At 33.1% G+C, this 18,164-nt stretch overlaps 1 protein-coding gene across 1 annotated transcript; it reads right to left on the bottom strand.

The window, feature by feature from the left end:
* Nucleotides 1-7,616: 7,616 nt before the first annotated feature.
* Nucleotides 7,617-13,081, bottom strand: LOC147291011 (uncharacterized protein At1g28695-like). Its single transcript, XM_086238100.1, has 3 exons — nt 12,739-13,081; nt 12,065-12,469; nt 7,617-8,304 (listed from the first exon to the last, which is right to left on the bottom strand). The coding sequence occupies exons 1-3, from the start codon at nt 12,901-12,903 to the stop codon at nt 7,741-7,743; spliced, it is 1,134 nt and encodes a 377-aa protein (XP_086094226.1). The 5' UTR covers nt 12,904-13,081; the 3' UTR covers nt 7,617-7,740.
* Nucleotides 13,082-18,164: the final 5,083 nt, after the last annotated feature.

The raw sequence follows: 18,164 nt of genomic DNA on the forward strand, positions 1-18,164 counted from the left end.
GTCAATATAAAAATAACAACTAGAGGTAATTTCACTATTGGTCAATTTATTTTTCACTTAGTTTCGTATTGGTTCACTAACTTTGTGACGTATTTTATTATACTCCAAACCGTCAAATTAGCATAAACGACAGTCTATGTTAGTCATGTGTCGCGCACGTGGGGACGTTGTTGTGGACTAATATGGAATTAAGTGAAGAATTAGTGGACCAATATGAAACTAAGGAAAGAATTAGTGGACCACAAAAGCACCTCATGGGCCTCAATATAAAACTAAAATATACAGACGTTTGTGCTAATTTGATGGTTTAGACCACAATGAGAAACGTTACAAAGTTAGTAGACCAATATGGAACGAAAAAACGATTGTGAACCAATATGAAACTTTCTAAATAAAAAATTGACCAATGATGCAATTTTCTCTAAAATTTATTGATTTTCTACAATGTGGGTTTCCAACTTCATTTATTATTTTGTACAATAAGAATGAGTTGAATAAGTTTAATAATGGTGGTTGATCACTATTAGATTATTGATTTTATTCAATTTGTGCACCTTTGTTATACCTTAATCGTGATAAATTTAGGTGATTCAATTAAGAGTTTAAGAGATTTCATATAAATATGGGTGTATTAAATTCAAACTTGTATAGAGTCTACCAAAACATAAATATATTATAGAATTAATTACCCTAAGCTACCTTTTATTTATTGTTTTTACTCTCTAGTGCACCAATTAATTTTTTTTAATAACAAGGTAAGTTGCTATCTTGAAATTTGGTCAATTGCCATTTTATTTCCTTTTTGTCATTCTATTTCTTCTCTTTTCTCTCTTCTCTCTTCACGCTCATCTTCTCTCTTTATCCCCCCACTATGTCTCTTTTCTCTTTCTTCTTCATCATTTTCTTGTTCTTCTTCTTCGCAGAGCAAGCACCTCCAAGACGAACACCACCACCACGAGCAGCTCCGCGATCTGTTCGTCATCCAGCTTTGCCATTTTGCCGCTGCCCGCCACTAATTTCGATCCAATTTATCAATTAATCAAATAATTCATATCCCGACTTTTCTCTCTTCTTATCAAGGTCTGTGCATGAGTATGTTTAGGTTCTTGATTTTTTTTGTTTAGTTCAGTTTCTGAAACTGCAAGTGAACTTTCTGCAGTTTCTGGAACTGCAAGTGAACTGAAACTGCAGAAACTGCAATTTATTAGAGTTGAAACTGCAGTTTATTGGAGTTGCGGACTTGCAGTTTCAGTTTCTGCAAGTGAACTTTCTGCAGTTTCTGAAACTGCAAGTGAACTGAAAGTGCAGAAACTGCAAGTGAACTAAAAGTGCAGAAATTGCAATTTATTATAGTTGAAACTGCAGTTTATTGGAGTTGCGGACTTGTAGTTTCAGTTTCAGTTTTTTGGGTTTACCCTAAATTGCAGTTTCTGCAGTTTATGAAACTGTAAGTGAACTGAAACTGCAGAAACTGCAATTTATTAGAGTTGAAACTGCAGTTTATTGTAGTTGCGGATTAGCAGTTTCTGTTTCTGTTTTTTGGTGATGCGTTGATGCTGGTATTTTGGAAGATGTCTGCATGTTATGTTTTTGTTATGTCTATTTTCGGATGGTATTTTGGGATCTAGTGGGTGTGGTGTCCGCAAATGAATAATAAGATTGTGGTAGTTGGCCCGCAAAGAAAGAATTGGGCTTTAGGTGGTTTTGGTTAATAAATTTAGGTACTAATACATGTATGTTAAAGGACCCTATATTAAAAAACTCATTAATTTTGAAGGACTTCATCATTAAATAGTAGATTTTAAGGTAAGTGGTATAAATACCAAAGGCCATTAGAATTTCAGCATTTTCCCTTCATATTTACAACGTGCTCTCTCTCTCTCTCTCTCTCTCTCTCTCTCTCTCTCTCTAATATTATGCTCTCTACCTCCTATCCTGCTCTTTCTCTGGCTGTATTCTCACCTACCACTACGATGTCTACCCCTTTACACAGGGCCCAAACACATATGAACCAAATACACTTCATCTCACTGATCTCCTTATAACACACTTTTATCTCACTCCCTAGCCATCATCCCCAGTAAGAGTCTCACTTCTTACCATCATCATACCACTATTGAATCATCTCTGACACTAAAAGCTAACCCCAATCGCCAAATAGCCCACCATAAGTTCTAAACCTTACACAAAAAAGGCCTCAATAAGAATCCATCAAACTCTATTTTAAGTCTATATAAAAATATGTTAGTATATGTGAATTTTATGGAAGTTAATAAGAATTCATGAAATCCGTAAGAGTCTATAACTCATTTAAAATCCATTAAAATTATAATTAAATATACTTCCCTAAGTTGAAAATGACTTGTACTTTGAATGCATGGCATTGCACGCACAATGGTTTGGCTTTGGCTAAAGGTTAGGGTTTTTGCTCTCAAAATTAATGGTAACTCAAAGGTGGTTATAAACTTCTTATTGATAAGATGAAAATCTTTTAAGGCCATTGAAAATTAATTAATGATATTTGTGTCCTCATTGGAAGCCTAAATGAAGTAAATCTTCAATGAATCTCTCAAGCAATGAATTCAACTATGGACATATTAGCTAAGTAGAATCATTATTTCAATTCAGCTCAAATGTAGACTTCTAACTAGGATAAAATCAATACTCTCACTCTTCCTATATATGTATTCTTGTTCCTCGGTTAGAATTTAGGTTTTAGCTCTCAAGTTTTAGGAGGTACTTCGAACAATAATTTTATACCCTAAAATATAGAACCATATACCCTAACATGTTGAACCCTATAAAATATGGCCTAAAAAATGACAAAATGTCATAGAACTATCCATGTCCGTTCTTTAGTTAAAGAACAAACATCTTACAGAGAGAATTTGTGTAGTATATTATATTGTCATATTATCACTTTAAACCATAAATTTAAATAAAATTCCACCTAGTCAATATATTAATCAAGTGGAATAAAAAATTTCTTTATATATGTTATGTTGTTCGACTGAAAAATGCCCAAATTGACAATCTAAGATCATAACATTATATGTCAATAAAAAATTTCCTTATATATATAGAGTACGTATGTAGAAGCACTTATTCGAATATAAATTATGGACGGACACTACCAATCGAAGTATCGATTGATTAGTCTTTGACAAATTTTGCCTTCACAAAGCGATCAACACCCATTCATCATTTAGTCTTTAGGTTTTAAGCCACGAATAGCCGAAAATATAAGAGTTAAACCTAAAACACAAATAGGATGGTAAAATTATATTCTTGTGTAGATACTTGAGTGTCAGTATATATAATTGGGTGTTAATTAGAAGGTATATTAAAAATGTTAAAATAACGTATAAAGCAAAGACATATATAAAATATTGGGTTTTTTTTTGTAAGTCCAAAACTAAAAATTACCTAATGGGTTGTCCCACACAATTTATGCAGCAATAAGCCGATCTATTTTGTAATGAACCAAGCACTCAGCGTCTTCAACAGTAACAACTATTGTGTAATAGTGACAATTAAAAGATTGCATAAAAATGATACTTATAAATAAATCTTGTGATTTTTTCTTACATAAACATGTCAAAAATTAATAAACCAACATAAATACAATATTCAAGCCTATAGAGTTACATCAAACCTGAATTCAATAGTAACAATGGTTGTTATTGTCAAAGAATAACCATTATTATTATTTGATTGTAACATTGATTCTGAGTGACAAAAAAAAGCATATTGAGCGCTCTCGCCCCTATAGCTTTAGCGCATCACCAACACGTTTATAGTGTGGACTTTTTTTTCATTTGTAAAAATAAGGGTGGACCTTTTTAACGTTGCAAATATTATATAAGTTAATATTACAATGGCATGTGTATAGTGGACATATAAACCATTTACCATAAAAATTTTACCATAGTATGTTAACAATTTAGAATATTTTGGAATACTTTGAATTGATGGATGTTTGGAGACTTAAGGGGGTGTATTCAATTAGGGTTTTAATGGACTTTTGTAGAGTTGATGGGTTTTTAATGACTTTCATAAACTCCACATAGAATTTGGCAGAATTCTAAACAGATTTCTGTTTAAAGTTTTAAGAGAGTTTGTCTGACTTTTCTCATAGACTTTGATGAATTTTTATAGACTTCGATGAATTTTTATAGACTTCTAATTACTTTGATTGATTTTTTTATTGTTTATCTTAGAATTTCTCAAATATGTTTTTTATTTTTTTGTCCTCCATATTATTTATTAATTAATTTATCATTGCAACCAAACCAACACATACAATCAATGTTGAAAAGATAAATATCACTAAACTAATACATATTATTAATTAATGTTGAAAAGATAAATACATGCAAATATTTATAGGTTTCCTACATCAACACTATTACATATAAATATTTTGTGTAACTTTCCACCCATCATTGATTAATTCTAACACAATTAATAATTAATTTGAGTTGAAAACTTCAATTTTACCACAATTGTTATAGCAATTGGGTTCTTAATTCTTATAAACAAATGAACCTTGCTTGATTTCCTAGAAAGTTAAGAAGTTACTTGTTCCCAAGAGAAGTGTCAAAGTATATTTAATACCAGCTTAAATATTTCATGTTGACATATTAAGCTAGTATTTGAAATTTAGGAAAAAAAAAAAAATTGAAATATTAGCTACAATTTGTCTCATTTAAAGATGATGGACAAGGTACATAATCCATATAGGAGTTTACATAAAGAAAGTTTATAGGCAAAGGTTTTACCATAGACGTCTTTGTTATAATTAACCACCGTCTTTTTTAAAAAAAATACTAAATTTTGAAATCCATAGAAATCTCTAGGGAGAAGGCTGGAGAATTGATAAACTTTGTTATTTGTATTTTACACTATAAAGTCCATGAAACTCCGTCATTTAATAAAATCTTTAAAAATTGATGACTTTTTGAATGTCACATGACTAGGGATGGCAAAAATCCCCGCGGGGTTGGATCCCCGTGGGGACCCGATCCGATTAAAACCCGAATGGGGGAGATAAACAGGGGCGGGGGCGGGTTCGGGGATTTAAGCGGGGACCCGGGGCGGGGGCGGGGCAGGTATGGTTTTGGTTCCCCCGACCCCGAACCCGCCCCGATTATATACATATATATATTATTTTTATTTTAATATTAAAAGTATAAACAAATGCACAATAGTAGACTCTAATGGGGTTCGAACCCAAGACCAAGGTAATTAACATCAATGCCTTAGCCATTAGACTAATAGGATCTTGTGTACTTGCTTTTCCAGTCTATATATTTATACACATTCTAGATAATAAAATTAATACCCTAAACCCTAAACCCTATACCCTATACCCTAAAGCCCTTTACTCCTAAACCAACCATAAACCCTAAACCTCAAACCTTAAATTCTATTAAATACCCTAAAGGCCTAAACCCTAAACGCTAAATTCTATTAATTACTCTATACACTAAATTTATATATAGTAGTATGTATGGTATATGGTATATGGTATAGAGTATACTAGTATAGAATATAAGGTATAGGGTATAAGGTATAGAGTATAGGGTATAGGGTATAGGGTATAGAGTATAGGGTATAAGGTTTAGAGGGTTTAGGATATTTTTAATTAGTTTTTATATGAAATTTATTATATAAATTATAAGGATATATATCTAATTATCTATTAAATTAGTATCAAACTTATTTGTATTAAAGTTATAACCAATTTGGGTTTAGGGTTTATTAGTTTAAATTAGTTTATTAGTATGTTTACATGTTTATAAAGTTACAAATATGTTTATATAATATATGTTTATATATATATATATATTAAAAAAAGCATGTAATTATAGTATATATTTATTAGTATTATAGTATATATATGTTTCCTTAGTTTATGTATTATTTTTTATTAGTTAAAACTTAAAAGAACCAAACCCTAAATCACAAATCACAATTTTTCCTTCGTTCATACCATGCCGCCTCTCTCTCTCTTCTCCCTCTTCTCAGCTCTCCCTCACTGCGATCTCTCTCTTCCTCTTCTCACTCTCCTCCAGTCCTCCTTCTCTGCGATCTCTCACTCTCCTCCCTCTCTTTGCGATCTCCTTCAACGACGGCGACGAGGAGAAGCAGCTGTGCAATAGAGCCATATTCAGCGGCGAGCAACTCGGCATCGGGGTCCACTCCAGCCTCTGTCTCGCCGCCCTCTCGCCCACTCTCTTTCAGCGGCGAGCAACTCGGCATCGCCGCCCTCTCGCCCTTCTGTTTCGCCCCTCTGTCTCGCCGCCCTCTCGCCCACTCTTAATATTTTTTTTTTTTGAACTTGAGAATATTTGGTGATTGAGAAATGTTCTGTGTTCAGTAGATCTACTGTGATTTTTCTTTAGTTCTTTTTTATCCGTTTGGTTGCTGGGAAAATTGAGGAAAGTAGCTAGAAAGGGAGAGAATTGAATTGTGATTGGGTTAGTTAGAAAAACTTAGAATTCAACATAGGCCGGGGATTCGGGGCGGGTTCGGGGAAGACACTCCCCGGCGGGGTCGGGGGCGGGGAATCCCCGTTTAAGTACCCGGGGATATGGGGCGGATTCGGGAATTAAAAACATTTCGGGGGCGGGGGATGGGGGTGGCACCCCCGGCCCCGACCCGCCCCGTTTCCATCCCTACACATGACTTTTGTAGACTTTATAAAAGTCTACATTGAATACCACTAAACTTTTATAAATTCTTTAAAAGTCTAGATTAAATACACCTAGACTTTTAATTTCCATTAAAATCCATCAAACTCCATATTGAATACACCCCCTAGAGTATTTTGAAATTCAGACGAAAAAAACAAATTTTTTTAATTTCTTGTATATTTTCCAATTTTGATATGATTTTATCAATATTTTTTGGAATTAGGAATTGCGAGCTAAAACCTACTAGCAAACTTCCTTGATCAATCTTTAATTGACTTATGGAGTTCTCTCTCAAAAATTTTGGAACTAAAAACTCTATTTGAAAGTAAAATTACCAACACAAATTTTTCAATGACAACGGTGGAGTGGTCTAAATTGAAGATGAGATTGAATGCGGTTATTGATTGAATGATGTCAAAATAAAAATTTTTGAATTGGTTCCAGTTAGAATCAAAATTCTCTTTACAGCCTAATCCTCTCTCTTTCCATCAGAAATATATGTACACCCACCGTATGGTAATTGGTATATGATTACTAATTGACATTGGACTACAATTAAAAAAAAAAAAAGACTAATTGTAACATCACCAACAAAGATGAGGCTTTACACCAAAAATAAAACAAAGATGACGCTCTCAAACCCAAAAAACAAAAATGAGACACGTTTTTTAATATTGTATAATTAAAATGCAATCATTTTTTTTTTCTTAATTTATAAACAAAATACAATCATCTATGTGCAGTTTTATAATTCCAAATATAGAGAATAACATTTACAACCCTCGCACATCCCTAGCTCGCACAAAAAAAAAATATATACATACGTACACAATGTTGTAATACACAAATTAAATTGAGAAGACCCTACAAGACACCCGATCTAACTCATCTATATATCACCTTTATTCTGTACACGATTTAACACTCTAAAGTCTTATCTTGAAAATCTTGAGAAAAAAAAAAAAAAACAAACAAGAATGGAACCTAAGAAGTTTCAAGGATCTATTTGTTTGTTTTTATTGAGTTGTTTCTTTTAAACCATTCACGTCTTCTTAGGTTGTTTCTTTTTGTCATTAGGGTTTTTCCATGAATTCCAACATCCCCAATGGCCTGTCCACCGGAAAGTTTCAGTCATCGTCGTCGCGTTAAGATTATCATTTCTTTTTCGAGACACGACCTTCCTGTACCTCTTCCAGTCCCAAAGGATAGTTTTCAAGTCCCTGACCTTGGCAACAATACTCCTACAACAATTGGCATGCACAGTGGAGACTTGTCCAAAGTCCTTACTATCTTGGCAAAACCCACTGAAATAGAGGGTGTCTAAGAACCTAACCCTAAGCCCCAACTGCCCCATAATACCCCCTCGGAGTAGGTTCAATAGGACATCTTGCTCCTTCAATCCAGTGGCATTGTCCTTGGAGGTGTACCATTTGTCAAACAATGCAATGGTCTTGTTATTTGATCTGATATAGTAGAAGCCTGTGTTGATTAACTGTGTTTCCTTCCATGGATCCCCAAAGAACATATCAGTACTCATTTGTAAATCCTCAGTTTCATTTGTGCTTAGCTTTGAAAATGGGTTCCTTAGCCACACCACATCAGTATCCTGTTATAATATAAAAAGTTATAAAATAAAAAAATAAAAAAAACGCTCGTGGTTAGTGAAATAATAAAGTTACAAGTTATTGTTAATAAAAGAAATTCAAGTTCCAAGCAAAAATATTAATAAACAAGAATGGAAGAAGGTTCAAACTAGAATTTTTATTATCAGAACATTCAAACTTAATTCAACTATGATTTTCCAATATGAAACTGGTAATCGCGATCAGACTAATTGCATTGTGCAATCAATGATATTCATCAATAGTTTGAAAACAAAATATATTTGCCAACATATGAAAACGAAGTATGATTTGTATAGAATAATGTTTTCTTGTTAAGAATCTTGCATGCTATATTGTCAGACTATATTGTTGGTCAAATGTATTTTTGTTTAAATGTATGGTCTGCTTTGAAAATTTGACATGTTCAACTACCTAATAAGAGAAGATTACTCTATTACTTTTATTTATTTATTTGGGAAATGAGGAATCGAATTTGAGTGCATTGTGAGTAATTCTATAGTTTTTGTAACTAAGTTATCCAACAACTACACTTTATTTCTCTTTTAAAGACCAAAAAGAAAAAGGAAATGTACAAAAGAAGTGCAAGGTCCAGACAGATCAAACCAAACAAAAGAAACCAAGGATATGCAGGCCCAAAACAAACATAGCCCAAAGAGCCAGCAAAGTAACTATGGAACAATCATAGCCCAACTAAAAGTGAATAAAAAAAAACAAACTAATTAGCATCAATCAAGTCCAAAGCAAATTAATCATAATAGAACAAAATACAAGCCCAAACAGAACAAATATCCATCCTTATTATTTGGGCACTGGAGAGTGATATATTTATCTCAACCTCAAAAGCATGCATTTGGTAGATTCGGACAATAATAGTTGTATGCTTACTCCAAGAGATACTCACAGACATAACAGAAAGAAGAAAAAACTCAAGAAAGATGTGATTGTCTTCACGGCTCTACTATTGGAAAAATTATTGGGACAGTTTGGTTTTCATAGCACTAGAAAATTATTAGTAGTAGCAGTAAAGGGCAAAACAAGAAGGGCAAATCAAAGGAGACCATTCCAACAAGAAAGCTAGGTCCCTCAAAGACTTAATTTCCATGGCCTAGATCAATAGATGTTGCCTTGAAGGTCACCTCCTCCAAATAAATTGTATGATCAACCTATTAATTTTGGAAGTTATATGAAAACTTTCTACGAAATTGGGTATGCTCACTTCACGTGATATACAGGTTCTGATAAAATAAAAATGAAAAAGAAATCATCAAATTATCACCAAAAAAACAAATATCAAATAATTGGCTTCAATGATTGTCGGCAATAGCATATACTTGCATGCCTATATTTCCAATATTAAATTCTATATGAATATGGCAAATGTGCTTTAAAATATTAAATACGTAGGGTAAGAAGATATTCAAAAGTGTACTTGACTTTTCTGATTTGTTCCCATCCCAGGACATATGAATATAAGCCAAAAACTTATTTATCTATAATAGTTATATGACGTTATAATGTTACCATGATAATCATGTATTAAAACTAAAAGAAAAATCAGTTGGAAAACAAAAAATTTCATTTTCTTATAAAAAAAGTTATTTTATTATACAATTAAACAATAATAAATTACTCTCAAAGACAAAATATCGAAAGTCATAACTGGAAATCCACCTAAAAAAATTAAACTGAAGTCTAATTTATTCGCGTGTGCACACTTGGAGGCCAGAAAGAGCCTACCAAGAGTTCGGTGGATGCAGATGCATCCTATATCTGTAGATTTTGAGGTTACAAATGTATATTTTAAGGTTACATATACCATGTTTTAGATTGTAAATGCAAGTTTTAGATTGCAAATGCAGTTTTTAGATATAGGTTTTAAGTTGCAGATGCAAGTGATATAGGTTTTAAGTTGCAGATGCAACTTGCATATGCAGTTGCCGAGTATTCAGCAAAACCACTGAGCGCTCAGTAAGATTTTTATCCTACCACAAAAATTTTTGGCTGATCAACTGTAGGTTATCTTTCTTTCGCATTTTAAACTTATATTTAAATCACCCTAAACATAAATCACTACTCTTCACCCCTCAGAAGGTCAATGTAGAATGAAAGGGAGAGGAAAATATCTATAAAGAAAATTATTAATATATATCGACCTCGATAACCAACATAATTGAAGTGTGGTTTTGCATTCTGTGATGTAGCGCTACATATGATTGCCACTTACTACTTTCCAAGCAAAAACACAAAACCACCCACTTTGACTGACTTTTTCCTTTTTTTTTTTTTTTTTTTAAATTAAGCTTTCGCTTTCAAATTTTGAGGGAGCCTTAAATCTAAAAGTTAAAATCTAATTCTAAAAAATGAATTGGTGTCGGTTGATTCGAATGTTTTTTGCAAGTATTGTATGGGAATGATCAGCAGTCTCTTGGAGACCAATTCACATTTGCTCTGCATCTTAAGCTACCCAACTAATTAAACTAGACTCTATAAGTAATTTCTATAATGTGATCGGTCTGAAAATATGATATATATTAATATAGTACACAAATGGTAATGTATAATAGAAAATGTAGTACATGTTCAATATTCCTCATATTCCTCTGTTTACTACAATTTAGGCAGTGGCAGTAGGTGGCACTCAAATACTTTCCAACCTTCTGGCACAGAATGCAGAGTGCTGAGCCATTACTCTATTGCACGTGGCACCGCCACGCCGCAGTTTCATTAAAATCCATGACACCTCTGGTCACTACACAGACCCCTTTGCCAAGTATTAAATAAACCCTTTTGCCTAATAAAGTCAATCTAAATAAATATCGGTATCCACCATCTGCGGCATCTGCCTAGTGCCTACCCCCACCACCATCTCATCTCACCCTCTTTTCCAACTCTACATTTCACTTATTGGAAGGTTTTTTTTATTGTTTTCCTAAAGTTTGGTTTTCGATCTATACAGACTATACTTAATCATTGAAAGTTTCCATTACATATGATAAAAAATTTCCTCCAATTAATGCTTTGGGTCAATTCCTCGAAATGCTGATTGGAATGTAACTTTTTTCTCACAATATTTAATATTTACGTGGATTTCAATACCATTATGTGATTAATTTTCATAAAATTTATATATGACCAATTATTCAAAGTTCTTTCGTTTTCAAGTAAATTTTGATTAAACAAGTTTGAGAGAATTCACTTTGTCAATCAAAAAACATGAAAAGATTTTTGGGTATGATATGTGAAAACATGAAAAGATAAATATAATATTTCAATCTTAATTAAACTCTATTTTTTACTCATTCATCCATTTTATCTTTTTATTGTTATATTAAAAAGAATCCAACCTGATTTATTCTAAATCTAACTCATAATTAGCCCCCAAAGACTTGCACGTTATCTTTTCTCTTCCTATAATTTTCATATTAGGGTAACTTTCATAAGAGCACATAATATATGCTTCTACTTTAGTTAACCTGAACTTACCCACATAATTACATAAACACACACCGAAAAAGTGGGTACCATATCATGTTCTCCTTTTGCTTTCTAATTAAGGCTAAGCTTCATCTAAAATACTAAAACTGTAGCATCTTAATCAATAATTTCCTTTTATGGTCAGAAATCAATACTTCCTTATGCATACCATAAATTCATAACCAACACTCTGGGCATGGACTGTCAAAACTTTAATTCAAGAAAGTAATAATAAAAAAACAAAATATTAATTTAGAATGTACCTACCGTGAATATGAAGCTGTAACCACGTTTGAGAACCTCCAACAAAAGCAAAGTCCTTCTCCACATCATATTGATGAAATCTCGAGACATGTACAGTTTTTCTCCCCCGAAATCCACACCGTCCGTTTTCAATCTGTAACAGTTGAGCCGGAGGAACTGGCAGCGATCGTAGGCCGTCTGATCGACCGCCACGAGCAACAAGTGGTCGATCAGCGGCCTGGTGTCCTCCCCAAGCCAGAAGCTCTCAAGGAAAAGGTCAAGCATGGTGGTGTCTGCCTTCACATCTTGGACTGCGTAAGCCTTGTTGATCACGGCAATGATGACCGTCTTGTTGTCCATTGAGGCCTTGGCTAAGGCGGTCTCGAGCTCATCTTCTGGCACAGTAATATTAAATGTGTTGGTGGGTTCCTGTCGAAAACAAATGGAAGACAGTGTAGTTTAGCAAATTGGAGACAGACCCATTTCACCAGACATTACGACACTATATGACATACAAACGGATAACCTAGTTTAGCAAATCGGAGGGAAACCCATTTCACCATTTTTTTTGGAGAATCCGATACGATATACAAACAGATCGATGTAACGATGAGAAAATGCCTCATTGAGATTCAAAGATTATAAATGTGTTTGTATGTCATATGTGTCTGACACGAGAATGATTAAGAACTACTTACTGGGTTTTGTGGAGGGCACGTGAGCTCATATTTCTGGAAGGAGAAGAGGGGGCTTGAGAGGGAGGAAGAAGACCATAGACAGAGATAAACAACACAGGCCAAGAGCAAAGAAAGGAAAGCAAGATTGGAGCCAAGAGAGGAGTGTTTTCGGTGATGATGGTCCATATGTGTGTGTTATTTTTGGGTAGTTGGTAGCTAGTTTTTGGTTCTGGGTTTCAAAAATTAGAGCATTGCTGTTGAGTTTTCGGACCACTTACAATTCGATGAGGTCTGTCTAAGCCTCTAATTGTGAGGAGAGAAGAGCAGAAAGAAAAGGATTTGAAAGAGTGGGTTAGGTAGAATGGTCATGTAATGCGCCTGAGTCGACCTTCATTAATTTGGTGCCACTAATTTCTTCATGGCTTGGTGCCTTGGTATGAAGGTCAAAAAGACCAAGCGGCTTTGAAAGTTTGAAGAGGCAAAAAGACTAAGAGATTAATTGCACATTTTCTATTTTATGTATATATATAGGAATATTAGTTTAAAGTCTCCAATTTTTTTTGGCAAAATATGATTAATTTTTTTCCCTTTAGGTTGGATATCTTGCCTAATAGAGTTTATTAAGTTTAATCAATAATTAAATGATTTATTGTGTCTATTTTTTTGAGTTGACTATACCTTTTCTTTGAGGTTATTAATTAATTAGATATACCTGCTTTTTTTTTTTTTTTTGCCAGGAATTAGATATACCACTTGCTTGTATAGTTTCGTATTTCTTTTGGGTTATGTGTCTATTTGGCAACTTAGTGTAGGATGATGAAAGCAGACAGAGAGATATACCAGTTGCTTGTATAGTTTAGTATTTCTTTTGGGTTATGTGTCTAATTGACAACTTAGTGTAGATGATGAAAGAGAGAGAGAGAGAGAGAGAGAGAGAGAGAGAGAGAGAGAGAGAGAGAGAGAGAGAGAGAGAGAGAGAGAGAGAGAGAGAGAGAGAGAGAGAGAGAGAGAGAGAGAGAGAGGTGACTATGTGCATCGAGTTTAATTACTATTCATAGTAGTTTTTTCATCAAATATACAATAATAAATTACTCTAAATTCTATTTTACAGTTCTTAAAAAAAAAACTTAAAAGGTTGCAATTCTAAATACGCTCACTTTTAACAAATAAAATTCACGTTATAACTTTTCCGTGTTTTTGGCGTTGAGCGGACAGTGAATTTAAAAAAAAAAAAAAAAAACTGGGTAAATTGTCATAGTTCGACAATGGTAATTAATAACAGTCATTTTTATGCTATAACAGGTGAATGTGACTTTATAAACTTAAATTGTGTGTTTTATGTTGGTTTCATTAGTTTCTTACAAGCTTATCTAATAAAAGACATAAGTAATATCAACAAGTATCATTTTATGCAGCTTCAAATAGTTATTGTCGCTTAGTAGCAATAATTGTCATTGACTGACAATGGTAATTGCTGAACATTCGATGAATAGTGTCAAGCGCTAGGTACTGTTTACTGAGCGCTCAGTGAGTTCCTTGTCGGACTCATTTTATTAAAATAGACTGGGTAGTGATTTACTGTAGCAAGTTGGTTAAGTTATTAGCCTTATTTGTGAACTGTACTTGAAAAAAAAAAAAAAAAAAAAACTCAATATACAATCGATACTTCCTACATTAGAGTTTTCTCAATAATAGTGTAAATAATAACTAAAATGTCAACGTCGATCATCATTTCATGAACTATCAAAACTAGTGACACTACTTTTTCGTCATTTTTTCCCCCATTTTTAAAATATCATAACTTTTAGTTTACATATAAAATTTAATTTTATAATACTTGTATTATTTGTAGAAAACATAATAAAAATTTATGATAAATACAAAACTATGTAGGTAAAAAAAAAAAAAAAAAAAGAGATGATGTAGTTGTGATAGAAAGACAATTTCCTGATATGTAAGTGAACTACATTGCAGTAAGATGATGCTCTATCTAAAAAACACATTATCAAAAACACCCTTAGATAATTAAAAAAAGAAAAGGAGAAGGATCCATGATTTTTTTTTTTTACACAAATTTTCAATAAGGTCTACTTCATGTAAGATTTCAACGATTCGAACCGTTTATTTTTCAGGACTTCATTAAAGGATAATTCTTGCAATTAAGTAATTTGAAACTCATTTACCTACAAAGATTAAATGATCAACTACTTGTCCATCCAAAAACCCTTTCTTATATGGGTGGGTGAGTGTGTAACTCTGTGTCCTTAAACAATGGAAAGAACTTTCTTATAATAAACAAGTTGGTACTTGGTAGTTCTCTTACCCTAAATACCAATTTAAATTAGGACCCTCTAATCATATATATATATATATATATATATATATATATACATACTTATGAGATGATGTACCTACTAGTACGTACTACCTACACATTTTTATCCTTTTCTTATTCGTCTTTTGTCAAATCCATGAAACTTCTGAGTCGAACTTTCCAACTAATCATGGTCTCATGGATTATAATTGAATGATCGATCCATAAAATAATAAAGTAAAAGCTTAGTTGTATATATGTTAGGGAATATATGAGGTAGCCATTTCCTTAGCAGATTTCAAGATGCCTATAGCTATATACTAATTACAAATCTTATATATATATAATATAATATATTGTACAATCAAGTTGAAAACAATATTATTGCTTAGACGTAGGGCCTATTTGAGAAATTTTTGTTAGAAACCCTTCTACTCGATCAATAGCGTTTCTGCAGGCAATATTTTTTGTTAGACACATAAACATGACCACAACTGAGTGCAAAATGTGCCAACGTATAAGCGACACGGTTGCAAGCACGCAGAATACACATTTCACATTTTTTTTAGAGAAACAATACACATTTCACAATAGACATTATCTCAAAATACCCCTTATATTATCTAATATAAAAGACACTTTCAGTTATTTTCATCAAATGTTACTAAAAGCCTTTTCGGTAATCTAAAGTGTGTTTAATCTTTTTAAAGACACTGCCAAACAAAGCTTTAATTTATTTTTATCATAAGAGATTCCAATAGCTTAAATTTCTGAGTATAAAGTCAAATTGCATGAATGGTATTGGTAGGTCAGGTGGCTCAAGTCTTCAAGATTGGCTGGTTGTGTGCAGATCCTTTGGTCCAAAGTCTCTTATTGGAACAATCTTGAGCATGCGTGACTAACATGGTTCAACTTTAACCCCACGTTTAAGATTATTTGAATTCTTTTTTTGGTAATGAAATTTTATGTACGACAAGTAAAGTCACAAGCTAAAAATGTAGTGCATGTAAGATATGTATATGTGTAGGGAATCAAATGAATCTTATTTCTTATTTGTTAGGCCACAAATTGTATTTATCCTCCAATATAATAAAAATAATTGCTGATTGATGTGAATTAACGTATAGAGAAATCTTCTACCATTTAGAGGCCAAATGACTTAATTGCTTGGTTGCTACAAAAACTAAGGACCCGTTTGGTTCAAGTTTTGGGAGTCTGAGAATGAGAAATCAATTTTATTCCCACGTTTGATAAGTACATGGAAGGAAAATCAATTCTTAGCCTAAGAGAATCTGATGCCCTTATTGGGGGAAAATGAAACTCTTGCTCTAGCTTGAGTTTTGTTTTCCCCCCTCTTGGGAAAACATTTATTGCTTCATTCCATAAATAAATAATAGATGAGGGTATAATTAAAAAAACTTACACTTTTCAATTCCAATTCATGCACAACCCATACATGGGAATGTAAATAAAAAGGTAATTCTTGATTACTTAATTTATCAGGATTACCAAACACAGAAAATGAAATTTCACATTCCCTTCCCCCCAGAAAATGCAAAGGAATTGATTCTCTAAAAAATCAATTTCGTGAACCAAATAGACCCTAAGAGCAGACAACTCGGAAACAATGGATTTTGATGGGTGTTTCCCCATGTGAGCTCCACAAACTCATATCGGTGCAAGACCTCGAGGCTTTGAAGAGGTGAAATTAAAGAGAGAGATATATATATATATACAGGCTCCTTCTGTTGAGGTATACCTCAACTTATTTATGTTGAGGTATAACCTTGGTGGGGCCCACACGAGTCGTTTTGTGTCAATCTGAACCGTTCGCAAGGATTATCTTCATTGATAGATCATTCTTACAAAAAATTAGTCAAATCAGAAATCATTTGCCTATCTAAATTTGATAAAACAAATGGACGGTTTTATTGAAAATATTTTGTTCATTCATTTATTTGATCAAAGTTAGATAGACAAATGATTTCTGATTTAGCTAATTTTTTGCAAGGATGATCTATTAATGGAGATGTAAAAAATGAACGGTTCAGATCGACACAAAACGACTTGTGTGGGCCCTAACAGAGTATACCTCAACATAAATAAGTTGAGGTATACCTCAAAAGAAGGAGCCTGAATATATATGTATAATTAGAGTAGTGAGTATTGGCAATGCTATTTATAATTACCAAGGATATTTTTTTTTTTGTTATATTGGGAAGGAATCGAACCCTAAATCGAACCTAATCATAACCTATAACCCCACTCACCCTCACCACTTAGGCTAATCTCAATTGTTAATGATAGTCGTGCACGGAAGCATTGTAGGAATATATGTTCTCAAAGTTGGGAAGTAGGCCATGATTTTAGAGGTGACTAGATGAGGTAATTAGCTATGGGAGTTCATAACATTTGAATTAAGTAAGCTAGAGGGTATTTCTATCACTTTACATGTTTTGTTATTACTTACCAAACTGTCAATCATAACTATTAATTAGATAAAATTATGTTCATAATTGAGATTTTATGTTTGGATTAAATTGTGTAATTTTGAAAAATTAAACCGAAATCCATTTTGTTTGACTTGAAAGGGTTTCGGTTGTTAAACCAAACAACTAATTAAAAGTCATTGGAGTCAGCTTGAAGAAATTTGAAATTAAGGAATGACTTGAAATTGAACCTCCTTAAAGCCAATTGAATGATCTTCGTTTTAACTGCCCTGCTGAAACTTGTTCAAGCCAAATTCAAGAGGTTTCAATTTGATCCTGAAATTTGTAAGATCTGCAGACATCTACTCTTTTAGACTGTTTGACAAAAAAGAATATACTTGGGTGTGTGTATACGCTTTTACAGTTGGATGATTAATAGAGCAATGGATTTTGGTGGCACTCAGATCTCCTTAATTCATGAATATGCAAAAGCTTGACATCGTTTCGGTGACATAAATTCTTTCATGGCTTTACCATATATCTGAGTCACGAAAAGCAGCAGGAGTGGGGAACAACTTCATTTAAATTTGACAGCAGAGATTGGCACCAATCAATGGATCAAACCAAACAAGTTGTACTGCAAACTCAGTTGACATAAATTGAGGATGGCAGTGGCAGTACGTTGTCTTCAATCTTCATTTAAT

The sequence above is a fragment of the Dryas octopetala genome, chromosome 3, assembly GCF_963921425.1.
Source record: "Dryas octopetala chromosome 3, drDryOcto1.1, whole genome shotgun sequence".
Classification (NCBI taxonomy): Eukaryota; Viridiplantae; Streptophyta; class Magnoliopsida; order Rosales; family Rosaceae; genus Dryas; species Dryas octopetala.